This window comes from Scyliorhinus torazame, chromosome 8, assembly GCF_047496885.1.
Source record: "Scyliorhinus torazame isolate Kashiwa2021f chromosome 8, sScyTor2.1, whole genome shotgun sequence".
NCBI classification, from domain to species: Eukaryota; Metazoa; Chordata; class Chondrichthyes; order Carcharhiniformes; family Scyliorhinidae; genus Scyliorhinus; species Scyliorhinus torazame.
This window is the reverse complement of record NC_092714.1, coordinates 73583817-73603982: the sequence shown is the minus strand read 5'-3', so window position 1 is coordinate 73603982 and position 20166 is coordinate 73583817. Positions and strand designations below refer to the sequence as shown.

At 46.2% G+C, this 20166-nt stretch overlaps 1 protein-coding gene across 1 annotated transcript in view; it reads left to right on the top strand.

Annotated features, from left to right (window-relative positions):
* Window positions 1-5460: 5460 nt before the first annotated feature.
* The window catches only part of ccdc80 (coiled-coil domain containing 80), a 37931-nt gene continuing 23225 nt past the window's right edge, over window positions 5461-20166 (top strand). Inside the window, exons 1-3 of the mRNA XM_072513829.1 lie at window positions 5461-7944; window positions 15605-15761; window positions 18612-18745. Of these exons, the coding sequence (XP_072369930.1) occupies window positions 6142-7944; window positions 15605-15761; window positions 18612-18745 (2094 nt within the window). The 5' untranslated portion in view covers window positions 5461-6141. The remainder of the gene's footprint in view (window positions 7945-15604; window positions 15762-18611; window positions 18746-20166) is intronic.

Genomic DNA, 20166 nt, shown 5'->3' with positions numbered 1-20166 from the left:
AGGATGTTGCCTGGTATGGAGGGAAAATCTTATGAGGAAAGGCTGATGGACTTGAGGTTGTTTTCGTTGGAGAGAAGAAGGTTAATAGGAGACTTAATAGAGGCATACAAAATGATCAGGGGGTTGGATAGGGTGGACAGTGAGAGCCTTCTACCGCGGATGGAAATGGCTGGCACGAGGGGACATAGCTTTAAACTGAGGGGTAATAGATATAGGACAGAGGTCAGAGGTAGGTTCTTTACGCAAAGAGTAGTGAGGCCGTGGAATGCCCTACCTGCTACAGTAGTGAACTCGCCAACATTGAGGGCATTTAAAAGTTTATTGGATAAACATATGGATGATAATGGTATAGTGTAGGTTAGATGGCTTTTGTTTCGGTGCAACATCGTGGGCCGAAGGGCCTGTACTGCGCTGTATTGTTCTATGTTCTATAAACTATGGTGCTTCACAGAGACTGCGCAGGAAAAGAAGAATTTGTTGGGGTGATGAGAACTGTGGTGGGTGGGGGTGATGGGTGTTCCAGGAAATAGGCAACGATAAGAGATATAATGAAGAAATAGATTTAAAGGCACTAAGGAGAGGTTTAGGAGGAGGATTTCAGTATAGGAATTTAATGTGTAAAGTCTGCAACCAATGATACAACGGGAGAAGGGACAGGCAGACAGTAAACAAGCATGAAATTGGATGATTCTAAAAATTGCCACAAAATGAGTGGGATTTTTACCTTTTACCATGTGACTGTTCAAGGGGTGTTTTCATCTGAATATAAATCAGTGGGCCAGATTTTGCTGAAAATATCTCATCGGGACAATTCGCCCTGTTATTAACATGCAAATTGTCCAGAAACTTGCAGTGAGGACCAGACAGACATGAATTATGAATTGTTCCCCTGCACCCATCCCACCCAAGTTACTGGTCTCTTATGCTGTCCTGCAATTAGCTGTGCGAAAACAGCAATTTACACTTACCCATGATTTGAATGAATTAAGAGGTTAACCATAGTAATGAATTGCGTAAGTAACCCTTTTAACAGCATAATAATTAATGAGGTACAAACAACCCATTTTAACAAGAAAGTACACAATTAGGTGGTGTTTCATTCTTTCAGGTTATGAATTGCTTTGGCGATTTTAAAATAGTCAAATTTATTTTTCATAGAATCCCTACAGTGCAGAATGAGGCCATTCGGATCATCGAGTCTGCACCGGCCCTCGGAAAAGAGCACCCTACTTATCCCATGCTTCCACCCTATCCCTATAACCCCACCTACCCTTTTGGACACTCAGGGGCAATTTCTCATGGCCAATCCACCTAACCTGCACACCTTTGGACTGTGGGAGGAAACTGGAGCACCCGGAGGAAACCCACACAGACACGGAGAGAACGTGCAGACTCCACACTGACATTCACCCAAGGCTGGAATTGAACCTGGGTCCCTGGAGCCGTGAGGCAGCAATGCTAACCACTGTGCCACCATGCCGTGGTGCCACCATGCCGTGGCAGCACGGTAGCTCAAGTGCATAGCACTGTGGCTTCAAAACGCAAGGGTCCCAGGTTCGATTCCCTGCTGGGTCGCTGTCTGTGAGGAGTCTGCACCTTTCCCCCTGTCTGCGTGGGTTTACTCCGGGTGCTCCGGTTTCCTCCCACAGTCCAAAGACGTGCAGCTTAGGTGGATTGGCCATGATAAATTGCCCTTAGTGACCAAAAAGGTTAGGAAGGGTAATTGGGTTACAGGGATAGGGTGGAAGTGAGGGTTTAAGTGGGTCGGTGCAGACTCGATGGGCTGAATGGCCTCCTTCTGCACTGTATGTTCTATGACTATGATTCTATGCCGCCCATTCTTACTTTTCCTTTATGTCTCTTTTGTCTCTCTCCCCCACTTAATCCAGTCTTAATGTGTCTCTCTTTGCTTCTCTCCCTGTATCTAATGTAAAATTGAATTCACCCTCTCGCTCAGTCTTTCCTCTGTTTATTTCTTAATCCATGAATCGCATTGGCTCGGAAAATACATTGGGCTGGATTCTCCGATCCCCAACGCCGAAATCGCGTTTGGCGATGGGGCGAAGAAATCCATGATGACGCCAAAATCCTGGGCGGCGCTGCTTTCGCTGAAGCGCGGCATACTCGCAGAGTATGCTGCACGCCGTATCCACGGCCTCAATACGTTGGCTGAGGCTCCGCCCTCGACCACCGAGTTCCCGACGGCGTGGGACACGTGTGGTTTCGCCTGACGGGAACTCAGTGTGGCGGCTGCGGACTCAGTCCAGCACCGCCACAGTCGGGCGAGGCCAATCCGTGGGCAGGGGTGTACATATTCGGGGCTGGAGCACTGTGGTGGGGCTGTCCGGGGCACGCGAGCTGGCCGAAGGGGGGGACTATTTCGCAGCCGGGTCCGTGAGCGGCATCCGCCATGAAGCATGGTGCAGCCACTGCCGTCGTGCGCATGTGCGGCCACGGACACGGCAATTCTCCAGACCGGAACAGGGAATCCTGTTTCACAACCATTTTTTCAGCGTGAAACGCCACCGTTTTCACGCCGGCATTGGGATTTAGTCTCCAGAACGGAGAATCCAGCCCATTGCTTGTCATCACTTGTTAACTAACTTATTGTCTACCATCCTGGTTTCCATTAAACTAGTAAATTATATTAGCAGCTATTATTATTATTTTTTAGTTTTGGGTAGGTTGTATTTTACCCCTTGCCTTCCCCCAACAAACTGATGAATCCTAACTGCGTCCACCCACCTTGGCTCATGTCCCTTAATACCTATAGCTAATTATCAATCTTTTTGTGGGACAATGTTTCACATTTTTCACATCTATTGTGTAATTGAGCGTTTCCTAACTTCTACCCTGAATGACCTGGCTCTGGTTTAAATGTCATGCCCTCCAGTCCGAGACTCCCCCATGAGCAAATAAGTTTTTCTTTACCCTATCAATTCCTTTCAAAATCATAAAAAAGTAAATCAAATCACCTTTAACCTTACTATTCCAGGAAAAACAAGTATTGTTGATAACCTCTCGTCAAAACCTAAACCTTAAAGCTCTGGTAATATTCAGATAAAGTTGCAGTCCTCCTGGGTCAATATATCCTTTCTAAGGTGCGATGCCCAAGGCCGAACACAAAATGCCTGATGCAGTCTACCTAAGTATAGCTTCCTCTAGATTCTAGCCCTCTAATTATAATGGTAACATTCCAATAGCCTTTTTGATTATTGTTTGTATCTGACTCCTAAATTTATGTGATCCGCGTGCATGGACTCCAACATTTCTTTTGACCTCCACTGTTCTTAGTTTTTCACAATGCAAATAATGCTCAGATCTATCTGTTTATTTGATCCAAAATGAATGACCACACATTTACCTGCATTGAAATCCGTCTGTTAGTTTTGAACACTCGCTTGCCCCAGCAATGCCTCTTTGTAATTTAATGCTTCCATCTACAACACATACTGCACCATCAATATTTGACGCATTGGCAAATTTGGATATACAGTTCTCTATTGTTTTATCTAAGTTATTAATAAATATAGTGAAAACTGAGGCCCTTCTAACCAGCTCAATTATTTGTCACCAATTTAATGATCTTTAATTTTTAGTGAACTGAATCTTATGTGGAACCTTATGGAATTCATTCTGGAAGCCCATATAAATTACATCCGCCACTACTTTAATTATTTCCCCAGCTTAACTAATGGAGTTACATTTGTCATTTTCCAATCAAGAGCGCGAAGTCCTGAATTAAGATGGCTTTATGACTAAAGCATTTGCGATTTCCTAACCTACAATAGGAGCCTAGGGGAATATATCAGGTCCTGAGAATTTGTCAGGGTTTGTTTTCTCGTAGTGTTTTTTTGTCTATATTAATTTTGCTGAGTTCCACTTCTCCATGCATTATTAAGGAAACACTAAACTAAGCAAGGGTGCATTCTTTCCAGTTTTTATTTTGAACTTAAACATGACTGAATAAATCTAACTGGGTACGTCACAAGCTGCCCATTACAAGTATCCGTCTCTTTACAGATAGATACCATTGATGATTGGCCCATTCTACACAGAAATATTTTTACTCTGAAATTATTTTATGGGTGATGCACGATCAATAACTACTAAAACGAGGTTGTAGCACAACTGAAGGCTTTAATAGACTCGAACTGTTCCCCAGCAGCTCAGGTACAGAACGAGAGCTGCTGGGACGGCACTGACTCTTATACCCTGCCTACCAGGGTGGAGATACATACTATACATCCAATGGTAAACCCCCAGGTTTAACCAATGGAACTTCAGCCTCTTGGGTACTGCAATACCTGATAATACCACAATGGGCAGTAACAAAAATAGTCTGATATAGTGAATAAGACCATAAGACCATAAGACATAGGAGCGGAAGTAAGGCCATTCGGCCCATCGAGTCCACTCCACCACTCAATCATGGCTGAATGTTGGGCAGCATGGTGACGCAGTGATTAGCACAGGGACTGCGGTGCTGAGGACCGGGTTCGAATCCCGGCCCTGGGTAACTGTTCGTGTGGAGTTTGCACATTCTCCCCGTGTCTGCGTGGGTTTTGCCCCCACAACCCAAAGATGTGCAGGGTAGGTGGACTGGCCACGCTAAATTGCCCCTTAGTTTGAAAAAAAATAATTGGGTACTCTAAATGTATTTTAAAAAAGATATAGTGAATGATATCTTGAGGGGAGTGGGGTCACCCTTGCTGTCAGCTCCTCAGCAGATCCGGGCCAGTGCCTTCCCAGTTGGAGAGGGAACATTCCAGCACTGGTGATGTTGAAAAAGTTAGCTGGAAAATATCAGTAGGAAGATGAATCCATGCGTCATCGACCTTTTGGGAGACACGAAGTGGAAACGAATGGCCCATTATAAAGTTGGGTGTTTTTCTGTCACATACTGAACTTAGAACGGGGATTTAGAGCACAGAAGCTGAAGGTTGGACAATGAATGCAAACTGCAATGATGCTCAGAAAGGAGTTTTTATTCTTTCTCGGGATGTAGGCGTGGCTGGCCAGGTCAGCATTTATAACCCACCCCTCAGTGCCCTTGAGAAGGTGGGCGGTGAAGCGTTGCAGTCCATGTGGTGTGGGTACACCCACAGAGTGAGCCCATCACATCAATTCCAGATCACAGTCGCTCACCACACAAAGATAGGCAGAAATTAAACGAGACATATTTCAAGTGCTAACGAATTCATTCCATATTAAACCTGAGATGAAATGAACGCCAGCCCATGTTACAGGGTGGGCTGGTGTGTGAGGTGTTGCCTGGTGGGCTGGAAGAAGGATGACCCTGTAAATGTGTGAGCTGTGTGTTTTGCAGGCTGGAAGCTGCAGCCTTCCGCGTGAAAGGAGAGGGGGGCGGTGCTGAGCCGGGGCTGCGAATTCACTGGAGTTTGAGTGGGTGATCTTGTGCTTTGTGAGTGGCGGCCGTCCTCACCTCCCCCCCCCCCCCCCCCCACACCAAACAACATCAGACCCAAAGAAAAGGAGGACTTTCAATCTGCTTCCCTCCCTGGGTTCCTGCTGTCCTTCCCCATTCCAAATCGTTCCACGTTCTCCTGAGGGTCGCTGGACAAAACGGGAGGGTACCTTTTCCCCTCAAAAATCGCTTTCTTTTGAGACACTCGCCCTCCGGGAGAGAACTGGAACACCCGTTGATCATGGCGACCTGAAAGTGAACGGGCTACAGCGGGAGAGAAATGTACACAACTGTCGGGCCCGAGGGGGGAATTCACATCGCCTCCAACTGCACGGAGGCAGCAATAACCCCCCAGGGGCCGCTCTCTGCTGGGCTCTGCTGAAATGGTTAAACCCTCACCCACCGCACATTCCTGCAACTTGTATTCTGTTTGAAAGAAACCGGAGCAGTTCCTTGGGAGAGTGCACTTGTGCAGCTGTGTCCCGGAGCAGCAGCCAGGGACCGGCATCTGGACAAGTGTCGGGGCGCCAGGGTGAGGGCTTTGTTTCGATCCTTTCTTTAAGACCGAGTCCACGGTGCTGTCTGCAACAAGAGGTGCTCGGATGTCCCGTTGCAGAGGGGGCTTGCTCATCCCACACTAACCTTTGGACAAGACTCGACCCCCAATATTGATTTGTGTGCCTGAGCCGGTGTAAGAGGACGTTTGTTGGACTATGAAGGGGACTGTCTTACTGGCCCTCGCCTTGCTGCTGGCGCTGTGCTGTTTGCTGTGTGACTCCGGGGCACCCTCGGAATCGCAGAGACTTGGAGGGAGAAGCTTCCTGAGGCTAGTCAGGCTGCACAATGGGTCAGTGAGCGCAGCTCGGGGGCCAGGGAGGATTTCCCGGCCCCTTCCCCCCATCAGAGGCAGGAGAATCCGAGCGGGCGGCGGGATTCCCGCCCGCGGCTCTCGCCCGGCGGGGATGGTGAGGGACACGGCCAGGAGCCGCAAGATTCGCGTCCCCTCCTCCTCCTCCGCCGCCACCCCCAGCCTGCTGGCCGGGATGGCCGGCAGACAGAGGCTCTGGGTCATCTCAGCCCCGCACGCCTCGGATGGGTACTACCGCCTGATGCTCAGCCTCCTGAAGGACGATGTGTACTGCGAGTTAGCCGAGAGGCACATCTACCAGCTCGTCCTGTTCCACCAGGAAGGGGAGGAGGGAGGCAAAGTCAGGAAGATCACCAACCAGGGGGAAATCTTGGAGGAAGCTCTGGACACCAAGACTGCCCTCAAACTGTTGGATTTTCTGAAACTGGAGAAGGGTAAATTCAGCATGGTCCTCCTCAGGAAAAACCTTCAGCTGGAAGAGACCTATCCTTACCCTGTGAGGCTGGAGGCAATGTACGAAGTGATTGACCAGGCCCCAATTAGGAAAATCGAGAGGTTGAGGCAAAAAGGGTTTGTGGAGAAATGCAAACAGGCTGGTTTAGAAGGGCAAGTGGTTGGACCCAATGTGCCAGAGAAGAAGAAAGAGGAAGAGCCAAGGCCTACCCTGAAGAATGAGAATCCCCAGGCGCCGAGTGCAAAGGAGACCAGAGAAGAAAAGGTGTTCGAGAAAAAGAAAAAGGTTATAACTCGGAAGCCTTTTAGGATATCGCTGAACACACGCGGTGGCTCAAGAATAGTTAGGGCAACTGCGGTGCCAACTACCACAGCTGGCACCACAAGACCAACTACTACGTCCCCCACCACAACACCTAGCACCACAGTATTATCATCTGTTAATGAGAGACAAGCTGGCACCTCGCTCTCCACAAGATCCCGTGTAATATTGTCACCATCTTCACCTAAGTTTCTCAAGCCAGCAGTTGTCGTTGAAACTCCAGCAAGACCAACAACCAAGACTGACGCCCCAGTCGCACGGGGCAGCACGTACAGAGATAGACATCGGGGGCTGAGCAAAACTCACACGGATAAATCCTCAAAAACTCTCCGCTTCTATCCTCCCGTGCCTACCCCTCAATCCACGACAGCCAGTCCGGATTACACAAAAGAACAGACAAGCCGTCACAAGTATAACCGTACAGACAAGAAAGAGGGGAGCAATCGGCAGAACGGCCCAGTGGTGACACTGACCCACCGCAAGCCTCCCCAAGTCAGACCACCAAAATCCAAAACCACAAATAATAAAATCCTGACCAATGAATACGAGGATAAGTTTGACCCCGAGAAAACCTCGGCTCCAAACACTGGGCGGGAGGCTGAAATGCCGCGCGTACCTCAGAAAAGAGGGAAAGAGCAGAAAAAGCATGCCAAACCTGTCAAGAATGAAAAGAAGAAGAAGCCTGTGAAGAAAGAGAAAACAGGGAAGAAAATCAAACCTGTGCCCAAAATTAAACCCCTGAAGGAAACCAGTCATAAGAAACCCAAGAAGACAACCAAGAAAGGGATCTTCAAGCAGCCTAAAAAGATTCCAGGAATGCCAAAGACATTGGCATCTATTCTCAGCTACTTTGAAAATAGACGACGTCTAATAGTAAGTCCTCCAAACTATTAAAGACAGTAATGCTGTCAAGTAAAAGCAGCTGTACATTGTTTTTTATCACAATGGCATTACATTCAAGTGACACAGTGGCATTTGTTCATAGCAGTAACATCATATTTCAGCACATGTCAGTGTTTGGCAGGCTCAAAACCAAAGCTGGTCACTAAAACATGATGTTTGTTGTAAGACTGCACACATTTATAATAGAGTTTTCATACAAACATAGAATATTCAGGTAATAAGAACCTGTAAATAGCAAGTTGAAAGAAACTCATCACAGAAAGTGCCTCAGTTCACATGTTCATTGGTTTCTGATAACAGAAATTCAATGAAATGAGGAAAGAATAGTTAATGGGATACGTTTTATTCAAAATACTTTGGTATATTTTTACAGATAAATGATCACTCGTCAAAATGTATTTGAATTTTTTTTTTGTAAGTTACTGGGTGCCATATGAAATGGAGCCTCCCCTCCCTGCTGGATCATTCTATAATGCCACTAACAGGGACTGTCTCCATGCCTCACGGCTCCAGGGTCCCGGGTTCAATTCCAGCCTCGGGTGACTGCCTGTGTGGAGTTTGCACGTTCTCCCCGTGTCTGAGTGGGTTTCCTCCGGGTGCTCCGGTTTCCTCCCACAGTTCAAAGATGTGCCGGTTAGGTGGATTGGCCATGCTAAATTGCCCCTTAACATCAAAATGTTTAGGTAGGGTTACTGGGTTACAGGGATAGGGTGGAGGTGTGGGCTTAAGTAGGGTGCTCTTTCCATGGGCCAAATGGCCTCCTTCTGCTCTGTAGGAATTCTAGGATTTCCACCCAACCTCCCAACAACTCAGAAAATTGAAAAGATAAACAACTTTACTTTTCTCACCTTTAGAAAATGGACTGCCTCAGATCTGTTAACATAGAACATAGAACAATACAGCGCAGTACAGGCCCTTCGGCCCACGATGTTGCACCAAAACAAAAGCCATCTAACCTACACTATGCCATTATCATCCATATGTTTATCCAATAAACTTTTAAATGCCCTCATTTGTCAGTTCAATAAATAGCAACCTGAGGTTGACATAGCTCCAGGTCGTTATCACCAGTACACCTTTTGTTGCTTGGTATGTTGGTAATTCACTATCAACATTTATAATTGTCAACTAATAGTCTGTGCTACAGAAGGCAAATTAAATTTACCGAAAGCTAATGGCAGAATGAAAAGGGAAGGTGTGTGCCAATTGTTCTCTCACTGAAAAGCAAGACTTTTATTGGTGCCTGCTGTATTCGCAAAGTCTTTCACACTCATGAAGATCAATGCCGATGCTCCAGCATACTAATATTTGAAAGGTTGTATTTCAGAACACATTCTTGCATTGTTTGTTTATATTACATCACATGCTGTACAGCTGCTAACAGTTATGGGACTGTATCAAATGTTGTTCCAACTGGTTAACCTTTGAACTGCTAATGGTAGACAGATACTTTTTAAATATTTCAGCAGTAGTACTTTTTAACTTTATAATTCTCAGGACAATTCTTTGGAAATGCTCAAACAAAGCCTGTAAGATGATATCTGTTCCATCAAATGAGCTCATTTTTATATTGTAGTTTGTGAAACGTAGCCCAGTAAGATTTAAGCCTGCAATGCCTTCAAAGTGAAACAATTTTAAGTTTAATAATGTTAGTATAACTAAATAACATACCTCAGATTACACTCTCTGTTATTGAGGTGTTATATCTTTTCATACTAATGTCTCCAGATCTGTGTGCAGATTGGGTCATTGACAAGATAGAATTGCAGAGATCGGTTGTAAGAGTTTAAACAAAATCTTTCATGGGGTGTGAGTGTCATTGGCTCATGCTAGCATTTATTACCCATCCATAATTGTCCTTGAAAATGTGGTGATGAACTGCCTTCTTGAATCACTGCAGTTCATCTGGTGTAGGTACATCAACAGTGTTCTTAGGAAGACAGTCCAGGTTTTTGACCCAACAACAATGAATGAAAAGTGATATAGTTCTAAGTCACTTTGGTGTGTGGCTTGGAGGGGAACATGCCAGCGATGATGTTCCCATGCATCTACTGCCCTTGTCCTTCTAGGTGGTAGAGGTTATATGTTTGGAACATATTGTTGAAGGAGGCTTGGTGAGTTGTTGCAGTGTATCTTGTAGATGGTACACATTACTGCCACTGTGCGTTAGAATAGAACTCTTACAGTGCAGAAGGAGGCCATTCAGCCATCAAGTCTGCATCAACGCTCTGAAAGAGCATCCTACCGAGGCCCACTCCCCTGCCCTATCCCCATAACCTCAAAACTTCACCTAACTTACACATTGTTGGACACTAAGGAGCAATTTAGCATTCCTAATCCACCTAACCTGCACATCTTTGGACTGTGAGAGAAACCGGAGCACCCGGAGGAAACCCATGCAGACATGGGGGTAGAAAGTGCAAACTCCTCACAGACAGTGACCCAAGGCTGGTATTGAATCCGGGTCCCTGGCACTGTGAGGCAACAGTGCCAACCACTGTTGCCCATTGGTGCTGAAGGGAGTGAATGCTTAAGTTGGTGGATGGAGTACTTACTAAGTGGGCTACTTTGTTTTGTTTGGTGTCAAGGATTTTGAGTGATATTGGAGCTGCACACATCTAGACAAGTGGAGAATATTCCATCACCTTCCTGACTTATGCCTTGTATTTGTGGACTGGTTTTGGGCAGGTAGGAATTGAGCATTGCCACACAATTCCCAGCCTCTGATCTGCTCTTGTAACCGAGTATTTATATGGCTGGTCCAGTTATGTTTCTGGTTAATGGTAACCCCAGAATGTTGATGATATCTGATGCAGAACATGGAAACTATTCATTGATACAATTAGTCACATAACAGCTCCCTTATAGTTTAATATGTAAAGCTCAGGCACAATTTGGTACCGAGCCATACACATCAAAAGATCACAGATTTACCACTCAGAGTGAATCTTAGACAGGATGTTACAACCAACTTTGGCACTCTGAGATAGGATGGGGGGGAAAGTCAAACAGACCACCTTCTTTTGATCGCTGCCAATAGCCTCTTCTAAAAACTCCAAAGGTTTAGATATCAGATGAATGCACGATTGACTCAACCATGATGCTCCCTTGGTCTGCAAACACTCACTGTCTAGGTTCATGAAGAAGGGATAGCTGGGAGAGCTACCTGAGATGCTGGGGGTCTGTGCCATCAACTTAAATTGCCATGGAGGGACTAAATCGAAGATAAATCCATTTCTCTGTGCGTAATTTAATTCTTCACCCTAATCCTACAGCAATTAGTAAAGGCAGGACACCTTTCCAGCCCGCAGCTAGTGAAATCAGCGTGTGTGAAGTGCACAAGAGTGGCATGGTTAGGCAGCGGTCTTCTGGGATTAATGTGATGAAAGTCTTATTGGCTACAAGAAGTTGGACAATCTCAGTGCAGTTCCTAGTAGTTATTGGCTTACAGCTCAAAACAGCCCATACTTCGGTATTCGCTGACATTAACCTCACAGCCCTATTCATTAAGATCACAGGATGGATAGTGTGAAAATGAAAAACTTCCATATTGGTGCTGTTCTGAAGGTGACTACGAGGGATAAATCTGATGGAGTACTCTGCACTTAACTGTTCTGTAGCTGAACTCAGAGTGCAATTTGGTGGCACGGGGTGGTGGCGACCTTCTGTCTCATAAGATGATGGTTTGGGCTATGGTGGTCAACTCTGCGTAAAACATTGCCTGATGTTGCTCTGGCATGGTAGTCTCCACTGCAGAGGAAGACAGTGGGCTGAAAAGGTGAGTCTGCCGCAATGGATTCCACCAACTTGTTGAGTGAAGACTTAAAAGCTCCATGCACCATTGAAGCAAATGGACCATGCGGGTCAGCCCTTTGCTAATAGTGGGCTACATGACTTCTCCCCCCCCCCCCCGCCCAGTCAAATCAGGTTTATGGCTCGTAATTGAGGCCTTCACTGTTGTGTTAACATTCTGCAGCGAGCCTCATGCCCTCACCAAAGTGCAAGTCTGGACAAAATTTATGGAGACACTGGGCTGAGTCAAGGTCCCCCTCTCCATCTCCCTGTTTGAGTTAAAGGATAGCAAAGATGAAGTTTGGCACCAGCATGGTTGCAAGAGTTTGTGCCATTGGGCACCTGAATGAAATTGTTCATTCTCAGCAACAATGTCCCTCATTCTGATGAATACAAAAGTTGGCACAATGGAAAACAGAGCCGAATAAAATAATGGCGTGGCTCTGATTTACTATCTATCACTCGGGCCTCTAGTCTGTACCTACCACATCTTTCCCAAATGTTCCGTGCTGAGCAGCACATGAATTTGTGAAAAAAAATTCACATTGTGGTGTCAGACATCACTAAGGATCCACTATTACATCGGGAGAATCTCTTACAGATCAGTCCGATGGCAATGGGTTTTTAAGGAATGAAAGCTCATGAACTGTTTGTAGGATTCCCAATAGCTGCGAGGTATTTAAGAAAATATAACTGGAGGTTTCACACCTGTTACTACAACTGATAATAAACTCGTTGTCACAACTTGAAAGTTAATAGAAAAAAGTCTTCTTATGAAGAAAGTATATTTTATTACTCTTCATCGGATTGTTTAACAAGGGCAACACAGTAGCACAGTGGTTAGCACTGGTGCTTCACAGCACTAGGGTCCCAGGTTCGAATCCTGCTTGGGTCATTGTCTGTGCGGAGGCTGCACGTTCTCCCTGTGTCTGCGTGGCTTTCCTCCGGGTGCTCCGGTTTCCTTCCACAAGTCCAGAAAGACGTGCTTGTTAGGTGAATTTGACATTCTGAATACTCCCTCTGTGTACCCAAACAGGTGCCGGAGTGTGGCGACTAGAGGATTTTCACAATAACTTCATTGCACTATTAATGTAAGCCTACTTGTGACATTATTAAAAACTATTAAGTGGGACTTTAGTGAGTGAAAAGATAGGAACTGTTAGTTACAGAATATAAATGTCCTCATGATTCAATGTTACAATATATGAGTTTATTAGAAAATGTTATGCATATATATTAGAACGAGAGGTTCTTGGGATAAGAGGTAGCAAATTTAAAATGGAGTTGAGGAGAAACTACGGGCGGGATTCTCCGGTTGGCGACACTGAAATCGCATTCGGCGATTGGCGTGAGAATCCCGGTTTGTGCCAAAATCGGGGGCGACGCTCCTTTTGCAATGCCCTGCCCCCTTGAAAACGAGTATGTTGCACACCGTATGGACGGCCTCAGGACATTACCTGAGGCCCTCCCCCAATGCTTCCCCCCCCGCCCCCCGATGTGCCGCGTTCTCGACTGCATGGGTCACTAATCCTATCTCTTTTCGTGAACCCGGTGTGGCGGCTGCAGACTGAGTCCAGCGCCGCCACAGTCAGGGGGAGCCGTTCCGCGGGCAGAGGGGGCTTTGGCGGGGGCTGGAGGCACTGGTGGAGGGTGGTTCGCAGGCGGCGAGGGGGTTACTGGGGGACAGTTTGTGGCAGGCATGGTCCGTGCGCGGCCGGCACCGTGTTGCATGGCGCGGCCGCCACAGGCCGCCGCTGTGCGCACGCGCAACCACGGACCTGGCAATTCTCAGCCGTGTCCGCAGGTAAAGCCGAGGACTTTACGTTGTGTGCCTGCTAGCCCCCCACCAGACGGAGGATCGATGCAGCTTTTGTGCCAATTCTTCTGGCGTAAAACTCCATTGTTCCCAAGCCGGCGTCAGAACTTAGTCTTCAAATCGGAGAATCCAGCCCTACTTCTCCCAAAGGGTGTGAATCTGTGGTATTCGCTAGCCCAGATTGCAGTGGATGCTGGAATAGTGAGCAAATTTAAGGAGGAGTTAGACAGATTTTTAATTGGTAATGGGTTGAAGGGTTATGGAGAATGGGCAGGATGATGGAGTTAAGGCCAGAACGAGATCTGCTGTGATCGAATGGTGGAGCAGACTCGATGGGCCAAATGGCCTAATTCTGCTCCGATATCTTATGAACTCATGAGTGTAGATATCGGCATCCTAATGCTTTCTTGGATCACAGTCCATCTTTTGTAAATTCCAGCTCCTCTGCTGCCCATATCATGGGCAAAATTCTCCGGAAACGGCGCATTGTCCGCAGACTGGCGCCCAAAACGGTGCAAATCAGTTGGGCATCGCGCCGCCCCAAAGATGCGGAATGCTCCGCATCTTTGGGGGCCGAGCCCCAACCTTAAGGGGCTAGGTCGGCGCCGGACGAATTTCCGTCCCGCCAGCTGGCGGAAAAGGCCTTTGGTGCCCCGCCAGCTGGCGCGGGAGCATTAGCGGCCGCTGACGGCATTCCCGCGCATGCGCAGTGGAGAGAGTCTCTTTCGCCTCCGCCATGGTGGAGACCGTGGTGAAGGCGGAAGGGAAAGAGTGCCCCCACGGCACGGGCCCGCCCGCGGATCGGTGGGCCCCGATCGCGGGCCAGGCCACCGTGGGGGCACCTCCCGGGGCCAGATCGCCCCGCGCCCCCCCCAGGACCCGGGAGCCCGCCCGCGCCGCCTTGTCCCACCGGTAAGGTAGGCGGTTTAATCTACGCCGGCGGGACAGGCATTTTGGCGGCGGGACTTCGACCCATCCGGGCCGGAGAATCGCGTGGGGTGGCCCGCCAACCGGCGCGGCGCGATTCCCGCCCCCGCCGAATATCTGGTGGTGGCGAATTCGGCAACCAGCGGGGGCGGGATTCACGCCAGGCCCCGGCGATTCTCCGACCCGGCGGGGGGTCGGAGAATCTCGCCCCATATCATTGCTTTGTATACAATAGCATGTTTCAAATTGCCTGGCTTATTCTTTTACAGCTCTTTCCTCTACTATAGACACTGAGTTTTGTTATTAAAATAGGCATTTCTACTAGTCTACAATGATGCTTTGCTGTTTACTCACACTCAGGCACCATCACGTCACAAATGATATAATGATTGCAGCATTGTCAATGCGGTTCAACAGTGATATGGATTTATAGCTTCAATCCACAGCGCTTAAAACAATACCATTTTTATGATTTTAAAAAATAAATTGTGGTTCACTTCAACAGATTTCAAAGAGCCTGACGTAAATATTGGACACAGTTTACTTTTTGATTTTCTGACTTTAACAACATCCAGCCATTTTACACAATGATCATATTTAAGCAAGTCAGGTGTGTTGTCTTCAATGATCTGTGTTACCAATTTTGCAAATGTTCACCTTTGTTTTTCCTTCAACGCAGCTTTTCCTTGCAGTTTTAAACTTCAAACTATACTGCACCCATTGTGAAACGAAAGTGGACTATTCTCATGCTTCAGGGCTTTAGTGCACTTAGTCTCTAGCCGAGTTATACTACTTTCGCTGCTGAGTATATAAAACCACTTTGCATTGATGCAGAAATGGTAAAATATGCATCTTCAGACTGTTGTCACTGACGTTCATAAGAGTTTGATACAAGATGATAGTACTGTGATGTGGCAACACAGGCTAGTCCATTAAATTGTGACTATGCATATGGTTTGAGAACATTTTACAGCCAGGAAGCAATGTGGTTTTGGCATAATGTACACAAGAACATTATTTGACTTCAAAGTAGTGTTCCTTACGATTGAAACATCAGGTGATTTTACTTTCTTGATATGAACTTCTTATTCATAGCTTATCACCTCTCCCAATGACAAAAACAACATGTACGAACAACAACGAGATGAGTATTTAGAGCACGTCTGTGAAATGGCATTAAGAAAAATCTCAATTATCAACATTTTTGGGCCTTTGAATAACAGCACAATCAAAATTGATCATTACCAGCTGGGTCAGTATTTCTTCCTTTCTCTTCCCTTCCCTTATGAAATTAATGTCTCTTGTTTGCTTCCATAGTTTTGATTCACGGTTGAGATATTTAACATGTTATTCATTATTTTACCAGTGCCCCTTATGGCATTGCTCTTAGTGATGCCCATATTTCCCTGTATAATAATTGCCACAGGTTTCTCCAAAGGTTAGAGCAACACTTGATATTTGGAGCCACATTTGTTATCCTTATTTGTGAAGGTACCCAATTGCACTGAAGCTCTGTTATGACAGAAACAAGAGAGCCAATTGTGTGTATCTTTTTTCACATTGCTGGATAATGGGATTAAAATAGATAGATGCTTGATGGCCAGCAGAGACACGATGAGCCAAAGCGCCTCTTTCTGTTCTGTACGACTCTGACATGCAAGATGTTTACCGATGGAATGAGTGTGGATCATAGTCAAGCTGGGAAAAGGTTGCAGTGTGTCAGAATATTGGTTTCTGGAGCCTCACGTTGGCTCCAGTTATTGTATTACATCTGACACTCGCTATTCCTGCTTGGGTGGGCCTCAGTAAAGACAGAGCAAATTAATTGAAGAGCAGAGACAAGTAGAAAAAAAACTGGGAATTTCTTTTTGAAAAATAAAAAAATTAAGCCGGCTTTGGGGATAGTGGGTCATTGTCAAAATGAAAACCAAAGGTGAGAAAGTAGATCAATACAGAGGGCAGGTGGGCAGCACGGTGGCACAGTGGTTAGCACTGCTGTCTAACAGCGGCGAGGTCCCAGGTTCGATCCCTGCTCTGGATCACTGTCCATGTGGAGTTTGCCCATTCTCCCCATGTTTGCGTGGGTTTCGCCCCCACAACCCAAAGATGTGCCGGATAGGTGGATTGGCGACACTAAATTGCCCCTTATTTGGAAAAAATGAATTGGGTACTCTAAATTTATTTAAAAATTAACAGGGAATGCAATAACAGAGGGGACAAAAATCAATGTCATGTAACTTCCACAGGGTGGCAATCTCCGACGGATTGCCGCTTTCGTCAGAGTTACCACGCTGGGATTGCGAAGCTGTTGCCTTGCCCAACCTTCCTCACTCAGGCTGGGTGAGACAGGAGCAGTGAAGCTCATCCCCGGCGGCATCGGCGTGGAGTAACTGGGGCTCAGAGAGGTAGTCACTTCAAAGGGGAGCGTTAAAGGGACAATTTACAGAGAGCAGGTAAGTTATAAAGTTTAACGGAATGGGGGGAGGGAGGTGCGGGCGGACCGGTGTGTGGAGGGCGGGTGGATTGGACCCTGGTGAGGGGGGAGTGGGTCAAGTCGGGCCAGGAGGAGTTTGGGTCTGGGAGGGGCGGAGGACTGGCGGGGGAGGGGAGGGTTGGGTACGGGGGTGGTGTGGTGTTTGTGTGGGATGTCTCGTGTAAGGCTGGGTCCAGGTGTTTAAATAGTTACGCTGGAATTGGAAGTTTTTTTTCCTTCTAACTCTTTCAGGGTAAAACTGGCAGAACCATCCAACGGTAACAATTTAAATTGCTTTTGTCAGATGGTTCCCAGCCCAGCACAATTGTCCAGAGGAAGTTAGCACTTCTGGGCAACTGTCAGGTAAACCCTTACATGGGAACTCCCTCGAGGAATTCCCAGGGCATTATAAGGGTACCCCCCTAAATGCGATGCTGGGGATCCCAAAAGTTATGGGCCATGGCTGAAACATTCTGAACGCTGCTCCAAAATCAACAAGGTGCTAAATTATTTAACTCATTTAAGGTTTCTTGAGTCTTAAATTTTGGGGTGTAAGTTGGAAATAGAAATTCTGTTAATTACAGATGTAAAGATGCAAGTGCATTTCATGGAAATGTGTCTCAATCTGTGTACTTCAGCAAACACAAAACTACTTTTTACCATTTATTTAAAGTCCTGGTAGCCTTGTATCTTTCTGCTAAGTTTCTACAGATTGTAGAAAAGCTGAGTGTCTCCTGAGTGTTCTTGCTGATAGAAATTGGAAGTAAAAAGGTTCTGTGTTTTTGAGTTTGCACCAGCAGAGCCCTATTTCTCACTGTGTCCCCAAAGTGATGTGAGAAACCAGTGAAGCTACTGCCTACAAAGCTTCACATATATAGTTGGTACTACATTCAGATGCACAATGCAACATTAGAATTAGATTTTTTTTTCAAATTTAGAGTACCCAATAATTTTTTTCCAATTAAGGGCCATTCCACCTACTCTGCACATCTTTGGGTTGTGGGGGTGAGACTGCACACGGACAGTAGCCCAGGGCCGGGATCGAACCCGGGTCCTCAGTGCTGTGAGGCAGCAGTGCTAACCACTGCGCCACCGTGCCGCCCTAGAATTAGATTTTGATGACACATCTCTGGAAACTGATGTCAGATTCGTCCAAATTGATAGATTGAAGACTTTTTTGTCTGACTTTGAGCACATGTCTACATAGGCTTGAGTGCACGGTGCAACCTAATACAGGTTTCAAGATGACTCGTGTGCAGTTCTGCTAGACACAGTACTTGTTAAAGTGGCCTCTGGATATATTTTAATAGTCCATTTAATGCAGCAGAAACAAAAAAGCCTAAATTATCAACATCCCTGGAGGATAGCAGCCGCAATTTTCTGACTTTAACATAACCGGGCTATGAACAGAGTGCAAATGGTGTACTTCCAATATTAGGGAGATCTTGTGATAAAGAATATTGCTGGAATGCTACGGCACTTTGGTCAGCCACAATTGCTTCACGGGTAGTTTGTTGATGCCAGATATTTGTTTTTTAATGTGAATGACCTCTTTTATGTAGGAATATAAGTTTTGTGATTTGTTTATTTGAGAAGATATTAACTGGTAATATGTTTTATTATCTTAAGATAATGAGAAACCAGTGAAAGATATAAGACCCAATGACCTGGATCAGGACCTCATTACTGAACTTCGCAAGGAATATGGAATAACTGAAAATGAGTTCTTCATGGTGCTAACCGATTTAGATATGAAAGTCAAGGTACGAGAAATAGATTTTTTTATGCGCAACATTTAATACATCTGTCAATATGGGGCACCAGTGCAGTTCAAGTGGTCTTTGTACGTTCAGCAGTTTGAACAGATATAACAGCCTAAGTAATTTGGCAACATAGTCAAGGTGTCCAATTTATTTTTTCCACTGCTCTGCCCTTTCCTTTGAGGTGTTGACTTAGGATAGTACCACAGACAATCTTTACAACCTTGTCCATTTTGTATTGTTGATGTGTGAGCCTAAGGCTGATAATGTAGTCACAAGCCACACCCAATCCTGCTCTCACCCAATAATCACATTACACTTAGCGTTGTACAATCAAGATCAAGACACCTGAAACTCCTTTTCTAATGACACATGGTAGAATATCTGCCTCTTACCTTAATTGCTGCTCTTGTAATAATATCCCAGTAGCGTATAATTTTCAATTCTTCCAGTGCACTTGTTAATTATTGATTGATTTTTTAAAAATATATATTTTATTCAAGATTTTTTGGCCAAACATAACAGTACATAATTTTTCTTTTTAACAACAATAAAACAATATAAATAACAGTGGCCAGTTTTAAACAAATAAATAAATAATATATAAACAAAAACTAAATGGCAACTGCCTTATCAAAAATAGTTACTCTCCAAAGATACAATCCAACAGCCCAATATACATTACCTAAAACAAATGCCTATACAATGACATCCTTGAGAGCCCGCCCGGGTCCCCCCCACCCCCCCCCCCCCCCCTCCCCACTGGGTTGCTGCTGTTGCCTTCTATCTTTTCCATTCCCTCTATCGTTCTGTGAGGTAGTTGACGAACGGTTGCCACCGCCTGGTGAACCCTTGAGCCGAACCCCTTAATACGAACTTGATCCGTTCTAACTTTATAAACCCTGCCATGTCGTTTATCCAGATCTCCACGCCTGGGGGCTTGGCTTCCTTCCACATAAGCAATATCCTGCGCCGGGCTACTAGGGACGCAAAGGCCAAAACATCAGCCTTCTCGCCTCCTGTCCTCCCGGCTCTTCTGCAACCCCGAATATAGCCAACCCCCAGCTTGGCTCGACCCGGACCCCCACCACCTTCGAAAGCACCTTCGCCACCCCCACCCAGAACCCCTGTAGTGCCGGACATGACCAGAACATGTGGGTGTGATTCGCTGGGCTTCTCGAGCATCTCCCACACCTATCCTCTACCCCGAAAAATTTACTGAGCCATGTTCCCGTCATATGCGCCCTGTGTAAAACCTTAAATTGTATCAAGCTTAGCCTGGCACACGAGGACGACGAGTTTACCGTACGTAGGGCATCAGCCCATAGCCCCTCTTCGATCTCTTCCCCCAACTCTTCCTCCCATTTCCCTTTCAGCTCATCTATCATGATCTCCCCCTCGTCCCTCATTTCCCTATATATATC